This window comes from Hordeum vulgare, chromosome 2H (assembly GCF_904849725.1).
Source record: "Hordeum vulgare subsp. vulgare chromosome 2H, MorexV3_pseudomolecules_assembly, whole genome shotgun sequence".
Lineage (NCBI taxonomy): Eukaryota > Viridiplantae > Streptophyta > Magnoliopsida > Poales > Poaceae > Hordeum > Hordeum vulgare.
Window position 1 is genome coordinate 20,014,453 of NC_058519.1, and position 8,840 is coordinate 20,023,292.

The 8,840-nt window shown below is 47.3% G+C and overlaps 1 protein-coding gene across 1 annotated transcript; it reads left to right on the top strand.

The window, feature by feature from the left end:
- The first annotated feature begins 5,441 nt into the window (after nt 1-5,441).
- Nucleotides 5,442-8,629, top strand: LOC123429276. Its single transcript, XM_045113332.1, has 6 exons — nt 5,442-5,618; nt 6,812-6,905; nt 7,254-7,420; nt 7,590-7,787; nt 8,063-8,095; nt 8,191-8,629. Exons 2-6 carry the CDS (start codon nt 6,812-6,814, stop codon nt 8,299-8,301), a joined length of 603 nt encoding a protein of 200 aa, XP_044969267.1. The 5' UTR covers nt 5,442-5,618; the 3' UTR covers nt 8,302-8,629.
- Nucleotides 8,630-8,840: the final 211 nt, after the last annotated feature.

Below are 8,840 nucleotides of genomic sequence, written 5' to 3' on the forward strand. Positions count from 1 at the left end.
AACAGAATTAACCTAAAAAAATATAATTCTCTCTCCTTCCTCCTCTTCTTCCTCTCCTCCTCTTCTTCCTCTCCTTCCTCTACTACTTCTCCTCTTTTTCTTCTACTTCTCCTCTTCTTCTATTTTTCCTCTACTTCTCCTCTTCATTCCCATTTTTGGCAATTCCAGGGCACTTCATATGTCCTAGCTTCTAGCACTATTCATGCCGAAATTCACGAAAAAAATTCGGCATGACCTTTACTAAAAAGTGCACACATGGAGCACGTGAAATTTGCCTCAACGGAAATGAATCAACATTTCAACAAAACATAGGCCACTCGGATATAGCAACAATGAACAAGTACAACTGAAAACCATATAGGCAAATCATATCACTGGCATTTATGCTTGACATGCTCCTCAAAAATCATATACTCCTAACACAAATATTGTAGATTTTTCCCCTAGACATATATTCCTAACATACATACTCAAAAATCATATACTCAAAAATTATATACTAAAAAATCATATACTCGTAACATACATACTCAAAAATCATATACTCCTAACATACATTTATGCTTGAGTAAAATTTATGCAAAATTGAGATGCGCCGTTATCCTAGACATACATATTGTAGATTTTTTCCCTAGACATACATATTGTTGATTTAGCTACAAATTTTCCCTAGACATACATATTGTAGATTTTTTTCTAAAACAAATTGTATGTATCCGGTGGGGAGGGCTCCAAGGGAGGTGGCTCCGGTGGGGAGGTCGGGAGGGCTCCGGTGGGCGGGGAGCGGGGGGCTTACCGGCCAGGGTGGGGAGGGCTTCGGTGGGCGGGGAGCGGGAGGGATACATCAGGGAGTGGGGGGCTTAACGGGGTGGGGAGGGCTCCAGCGGGTGTGGAGGGCTCCGGCGGCGGCGGCGGCGACAGGGGGAGTGGAGCGCGCGTGGGAGAGGGGGTGAGGGAAGGAGTGGAGGGACAGGGGGAGTTAGGGGATTTTGGGACGGTTTAAAATAAAGTTAACAGTAGCGCTGGATTGGTTTCAGCGCAAGTTAGCAGTAGCGTTGGTGCTAACCCAACACTACTGCTAAATGACCTAGGTTATGTAGCAGTAGCGCTGGTTTAGTTCCAGCGCTACTGCTAACTTATCAATAGCGCTAGTGCTAACTTTATTTTCTTTATTGCTTTTCTTTATTATTTTTTTAGTTATTTTATTTTTATTACCTTTCTTTCCTTTTTATTACTTTCCTTTCCTTTTTCTTTTTTATTTTGTATTTCTTTCTCTCTTTTTGTTTTTTTTGTTTTTCTTCCTCCGACCATTAGGTAGGGTGTGTGTGGGGGTGATAGGTAGAAGAAAGAGAGAAGAAGGGAAATAATGGTGGAGAAGTAACAATGGAGGAGGAAAGGAGGGTAAAGGGGGAGGAAGGGGGAGAGGGTGTGTGTGGGGATGGAAATGAAGCTGCCCCGTTTAGCAGTAGCGCTGGTTCCAAGGACGCGCTACTGGTTTTGCACTTAGCAGTAGCGCGTTTTACACGCCAGCGCTACTACTAAAGATATTGTCGGTGGCCTCGTTGGGCCCCATTTAGCAGTAGCGCTGCTTCCAACGAAGCGCTACTGCTATGGAACGTAGCAGTAGCACTTTTTACAGTCCAACGCTACTACTACAGATACTGTGGTTGGCCTCGTTGGGCCCCGTTTAGCAGTAGCGCTGGAACTGCAACCAGCGCTACCACTGCGGTACTTAGCAGTAGCGCGTTCACTTTCCAGCGCTACTGCTAAGTAGCAGCAACACGTGATATTTTCCAGTGCTACTACCAGGCTCCTACCTATAAGGTTTTTCCTACTAGTGCAAAAACGCAATGGGAGAGAAGAATGTGCCAGCAAGGCAAGACCTGTTTCGACAAGATGACGGTGTTTGCGTTCAGCAACCCCATTTTGCTGAGAGGTGTGTGGACAAGACACACGATGAGAGATCCCCGTCCGCCGAAAATAACGGTGCAATTTGTGGTACTCGCCACCCCAATCCGACTGAACGACTATGATTTTAGTGTTAAGAAAACGCTCAACATGCGCCTGAAAAGCATAGAACACTTGCTCAACGTCAGACTTGTGCTTGAAGAGATATATCCAATAGAAACGAGAATAATTGTCGACAAAGCTCACATAATACTTGTAACCTCTAGAGGAGGCAATAGCAGGCCCCAAACACTAGAATGGATTAACTCAAGAGGCATAGTGAAAATATGATGAGATAAAGTATATGGCAATTGTCTACTCTTAGCACACCGACAAGCATCACAAATTGAAGTCCGACTTTGAGAAGAACACACTAAATCATTATTCGTAACAATGTGGTGGACAATATTATTGGAGGGATGACCGAGACACTGGTGCCACTAGGACGGGGTGGTCTTGACGCTGAGGGACGCATGGTGGGTGGAGGAGGATGACGCGCGACTAAACGGGATGGGGTAGAGTGCGCCATGACTTCTACCGTGAAGAAGAATTTTCTTCATGGCCTTGTCCTTAACAAGAAAAAAGAAAGGATGAAACTCCACAAAAACATCATTGTCGGTGACAAGACGATAGACGGAAAGGAGATGTTGCTGAATATGTGGAAGACGCAGAATATTTCGTAAACGAAGAGATGAACCGGGTATAGTGGAATGACCAATATGCGAAATAGACAAACCTGCACCATTTGCCACTTGCACTTGATCCTTCCCGCCATAGCGCTCATGGAAGTCGAGACGTCCTAGATCACTCGTCAGGTGGTCCGTCACACCGGTGTCCATGATCCAGTGTCGCGGGTCATGAGCAGAGGAGGAGGTGGACGCAGAGTTGGCGGCGCGGTTGTAAGGGTCATAGCGGCCACGACAAGCGTACGCCTTGTGCCCCAGTTCTTACAAATCTGGCACTTGGGACGCCAGCGCCGGTTGCGACCGCCGCCGTTGCCTCCGCCGTTGCCGCCATTGCCGCCACCGTTGTCACTGTTGCGGCCAGGAGCACCGCCCTGGCCTTGTCCATGGCCACCCGATCCTGGCGGGAAGGGGCCGCCGGAGGGACGTCCGCCACTCGGGCATCCAGAATCATGAGCACGGCCGGGGTTGGTGTTGTAGACCGGCCGTGACGCGGCGTTGGCGGAGGACTGCCAATCCTCGATCTCCGATTGCTGTTGCTGCAAGGCGTAGTAGTGAAGGACACTCGAGTAAAATGCTGGAACCGTGATGGGCACGCCTACGAAATTCATCGAAGCAACAATGGGGTTAAATGCCGAGCCGAGCCAAGTCAGCATGTAGTCGATGATTTCATCATCGCGAAGAGGAGAGCCGGCAGCGGCCATCGCATCGGCGAGCGCCTTCACCTTTTGCATGTACTCGCCGACGGATCTGGCACCGGAGATTACGAACGCCGGCGATGTTCTCTGCGAAGAACATGGTGTGCACGGCTGCCCATGCGTCGGCAACCGTCTTGCAGCCGATCAACTACGCGGAGATCTCCACGTTCATGGATCCGAGGAGATGCCCGAGGACCTTCTGATCAAGAGTCCACCACTGCTCGTACTCGGGGTTTGGACACGGTGCGAGCAGCGTCACCGGTGCCTGTCGTCACGGTCGACGCCGGTGCCTTGGCCGAGCCATCAAGGAAACCGTGGAGGCGAACTCCGGCGAAGTTGAGGAGGGTGAGAGCCCTCCACAACATGAAGTTGATGCGGTCCAAGGAGACCGCGATGGGCGGAAGCACGGGGACGGGAGCCGACGTCGGAGGTGGAGTGATGACCGGGGTGGACACGGTGACGGCGAGCACAAAAGAGGTCGTGGAAGAGGTCGACATCGCGGCGGCCGCGAGGGAAAGCTGCGGCGACGACGGAGGAAGGAACGGCGACGACGGGTAGGGTAGACTCTGATACCAAGTTTGAGAATAGATTTAGGGTTTCCCGTGGGGCAATGCCTCTCCACGTCACCGGAGAAACATGGGCCAGCCATCACATGTTCGCCTTCTTTTAACTTGCTCAAAACAACACGGTTATAAATTTCCTTTTTAGGACGCTGGGAGGGAAGACTCACGGGCTGGTGGCCGACACACACACACGCACTGAGCCTTCTCTCTTGGCTCAGCTCCAGGTTTAACTGGACGAACTCATTATCATGCCAGCCGGTGGATTCCTGGACACAAATCAGCAGCCGGTGGGTGTCTCTTTCATGGTTCTTTCTATCCCTCCTTTTTGCTCTTCATCTTGCTTCCTTCTCTGTTGCACGCGCGCGCGCCGAGCATTCTATCCCCCAGTGCAGACCACCTCCGGGAACCTTGCTTCCATGGCGGCGAGAGCGAGGGGACGGAGGAATTGCACTCTGCTGTGTGCGCCAGCGACGGCCGGAAGTGTGGAGACACGCCAAAGAAGAAGCGAGGCGGAGGGGCGTGCTCAGTGAGCATACTGAGATAAGCTGGAAAGAACGTGCGTAGATTAGCAAGTCTGACTTATAATGTGATCAAAAGTTGGTACTCATCTTATCAAATCTGACACGATGGCTAGGCAGTTTCATTAACACTGGTGTTTCATTGTTGTTAATGGCAGATGGACACTTCATCTTTTGAGCTCCCTTGTACACTGAAGGTGTTTAATTTTGGACTAGTTCAGGATTTTGATTGTGTCGATGATTTTAATCAAGATTATTCTAAATTTGGTTTATGATTTTGTTCGAGTCTGATTTCTTGAATCAATTGGTAACAACCAGCCTATAGAAACACATGAGCCCGTGCAATATCTTATCAAATTGCAAAAAATGGATGGTCAACACCGTAACACCAATACATATGATCGTTAGCGCAAGAAACTTTTCTATATGTATATATGGGTTGTTTAGTAGATAACACAAAATCACACTTTCAAAAAGTGCCAATCAAAGCAATGTGTTATATATGTACTGTATAAAAATAAAACATACACCACCATTTCCTCACGCGCCGAAATAACTACATTTTATTATAATATCCCAAAAACACAAACTACGCAACAAAGCACACATAACCATTTATAGTGACATTGACATGTCACACCCATTAAATTTGTGGAAATCACCGTAGGGGAGGGGGGGGGGGGGGCAACATTAGATGGAGCATTTAATGACGGCGACGTTCATTAAAGTCATAGTCATGATAAGCATTAGATAGGACCCGTTGAAAGGGACATTGCACAAACATAAAGAAGCAATGGACCGCATTGAAAATGACAATCACACCGATACAGAAGCATTGGATCCCGTTAAAAATAACAGTGCACAAACATAAAGAAGCAGTGGACCGCACTGAAAATGGCATCCACATCCATATGAAATCATTGAACCGCACTGAAAATGACATTTCACACCTAGGGAGAAACACGGGCCAGCCATCCCATGTGAAGCACCCCCTTTTATAAGTTGCTCAAAGCAACACGGTTGCAAATTTCCTTTTTTTTTTTGAAGTCTTCTGGCAAGAGTCCCGGGCTCGTGACCGATACACACACACATTCGGCCTCCTCCTTGCGCAGCTCCAAACTCGACGAACTCATCAGCGGCCGCGCCGGCGGATTTCTCGACACAAATCGGCAGCCGGCCGGCGGATTTCTCGACAGAAATCAGCAGCCGGTGCGTGTCTTTTTCATGGTTCTTTTCCTCCTTTTTTTTTTGCTGTTCGTCTTGCTTCCTTCCCCGTTGCACACGCGCGGGCCGGGCATTGTATAGTTCATGGTTGATTCGCCACCCCCATTCTCTGGATCCGCTGCCGTTTGAGCGCGCAGAGCGGGAAGGCCGTCGGCAGAGGAAGACCCGCCTGCGCGAGGTGTCCGTGGCCGAGCTCGCGGACGAGCGCTGGCGGCGAGGCGCGTCCAGTGCGGGAATGTGGAGGACCTGTGCCGCCGCAGCCGCGGCCGGCCGCCGGCGTCCGCGACGTACGGACGGAGGTGTGGGGGAAATGTCAAAGAAGAAAGGGGGCGGCATTGGCGGATGATCAAGGAGGGTGTGGTCTGTGGTGCCGCATGGCGGCGAGAGTGAGGGGACGGAGGAACAGCGCTCTGACTCTGCTGTATGCAGAGCATGAGGGAAAAATATGTATACAAAATATGCCGATCCGAGCTCGCTCGATCTTGGCAAATCTGTCTTGGCTATTGCATTTGCTGCTAAAATCAAGATTTTTGTATGCTTGAGCAACCAACTGAACCTAACCGGCTGTAGGTGCCTCGAGATGTCAGGTTCAGGTCTCTGAATTTCAGCAGCACCTCCTTCAACAGCTTGGATTTGTTCTCTCAACTTAACTGAGTATACAAATTACAATTGTGTGGCAACTGCAGTTAGTGGTCACGCCCCTTTTCTTTTTTTGCGAGTCCCAAATTTCGTTTCTGAAATCTTGGTAACCGAAGTTAAACTTACAGTCTTTTTTCTTTTGCGGGTGAAACTTACAGTCACAGCAGCAGAAATAAAAGCCCAGTCTGACTAATCATCAGAGAGCGTTGTGTCCAGGGCTAGGCACGGACTGAACCTAACAGCAGACGACAATGCTTAACAAGACCATTTTTTTCTCTTCAGTTTTGCGATAGTTCAACCTCCTTCCTGCAAGGTCCGGTTCAAAAGCAGAGTTTTCGGCCAAGAAGTGGGAGAAGTAAAAAAACAACATGACCAATCTTCACTTGTGCAGTTGTCTGACCGTCATCTAGACCAGCCTCTATGCATCACTCGACTTGTCAAAAGTTTCACCAATCGGATCCAATCAAATCTGACACTGCTATGGAGTTTCATTCATGTTAATGAATTTAACGCATATGTCTCATTGCTGTTAATGGCAGATGGACACTGAATTCTGTTCGGTGTACGACGTGCCGATCGACCAGCTGATCAACGTACCCCCAGATGAGAGCGATCTCCACAGATGTTGGGAAGGTGTGATGCTACTTTGTTCTTCTCTCAGCTTTGTTACAACAAAACAGATCGACTTTATCCATCTATCGTTTCGACATCACAAAAGAGATCAACTATTGCATAGGAAACCAAATGCATCTATATCCATCTATGCTAGTTTACATAGGAAACCAAATGCATCTATATCTTTCTATCAACTGCGTCTATATCTTTCTATCGATGCTACTTTACAACAAAAGTGCTCAACTATATCTTTCTATCTATCTATAGTTTTCGACATAACAAAAGGGATCAACTATATCTGCCGCTAGTTTGTTCGTCTCTGAACTTTGTTACTGTCTAGGAAACCAACCGCATCTATGGTTTCAGACTTTGGAGGCCAACTTGTAGTTCCACACTGTCCATCTACTTACGACGAGGCGCCAGACGCCACGCCGCTGGAGCCGGAGAGAGGCTGGAGGCGCAAGAGAGGCCCTCGGAAGAGAAGGGTACTGTTATGCACAGATCAAATCTGGCATCTCGGTAACCATTTTGGGGTAAGGCTCATGTCTATTCTCAGGTGGAAAATTCAAACTAATTATTTGCATGTATCTAGTGTTCTCTGCATATTGTACACATTTTTTGAGCTCAGAATTTTCACATGTTATTAATACATGAACAATGGAAAACAGCCAAAGAATTCTACGTCGTTGGTTGTTTTAACAGGACACGTCCTGCCCTCTCCCGAACACGCCCACCGCGAGTGAAGGCCAAGAATGTGCACGTAGAACCAACAACGGCCACTGGACACCTGAAGAGGTTGCGACGCTGGTGGATGGCGTCGAAGACTGCGGGGTTGCACGATGGTCTGCGATGAAGAAGAAATGGTTTCCAGAGTCTGTTCGATCTGCAATCAATCTCAAGGTAAGGTGGCGTGGTGATACATTCCGTCATCAACTGTGGATGAATGATGGATACCATCTGTACTTTGTTGTACGCACACATTCAATACCATTTTATGTTTATCTATATGCGGAAGATTGTTAGGTTGTTTTGAGAAGAAAAGATGGTTAAATTAGGTTTAGTTTGGTACATTTGTCTCGTGTTGATATTACCTTGTCTCGTCAGCACCACCTCGTCTGATTATTTGTCCTAGTTCCGCCACTAATACCAACCCATCATTTTGTTTGATTTTTCAGGATAAGTGGAGAAATCTCCTGGAATCGTACACGGCAAGACCAGCAGCCTCTTAAAAGAAATTCCATAAGCTCTTGAGCTAATTGTGGAACACCACTGATTTTCATTTCTTACATTCCTTAAATTGCAGGGAAATGCCGAAAGACGACGCTATCTGCATCTTGACAAGAAACTGATCAAACGAATCCAAAAGGCAGCACTCGACAACCCGTATCCAAAACCAAGGGGCACCGACGAATGATGAAGGGGCAATTGCCTAGGATTTTTTACATCCTGAGGAAGTCCCTTGTAAATCACTCGCTTACCAACGGAGGCATGATGTTTTAGTAGTACAGCGTTTAGTAGTGCAGTGTTTAGCTAACATTATTTGAAGGCAAGATGTTGTAGCGTTGCCTGAATGCACACTCTATGTGTGGCTACCTTCCTTGTATGATCTCTGAATATGTGAGAGATGTGTCCTACTTTAGTGTACAGATCGCCCAGTAAAACTATGCATGGGCTTGAGTTGGTGATCTTTAGAAATGATCATGTTGTTATTGCACAAGCTGACAAGCAGAAGGTTGACTCAAATATTTTTCTACATTTTGGTTCCGAAATGGTAGTACAAGTATATGACTTATGCACATGAGAACTGTTTCTACAAGTTTAAATTATTTCAAACTAATTGCTAACCAATAAACAAGAAAACAAAGGATGGTGGACTGTTGTCCAACATAAATCATCAGAAGAAACAAGTCATCATACCATAGTTTTAAATAGCCCGCTATAGCCTCGCTATAG

Coding starts and splice junctions, on each gene's coding strand:
- LOC123429276 (XM_045113332.1), top strand. CDS start 6,812: ATGGACACTGAATTCTGTTCGGTGTACGACGTGCCGATCGACCAGCTG. Junction 6,906..7,253: donor TCTCCACAGATGTTGGGAAG/GTGTGATGCTAC, acceptor CTATGGTTTCAG/ACTTTGGAGGCCAACTTGTA. Junction 7,788..8,062: donor GATCTGCAATCAATCTCAAG/GTAAGGTGGCGT, acceptor TTGATTTTTCAG/GATAAGTGGAGAAATCTCCT.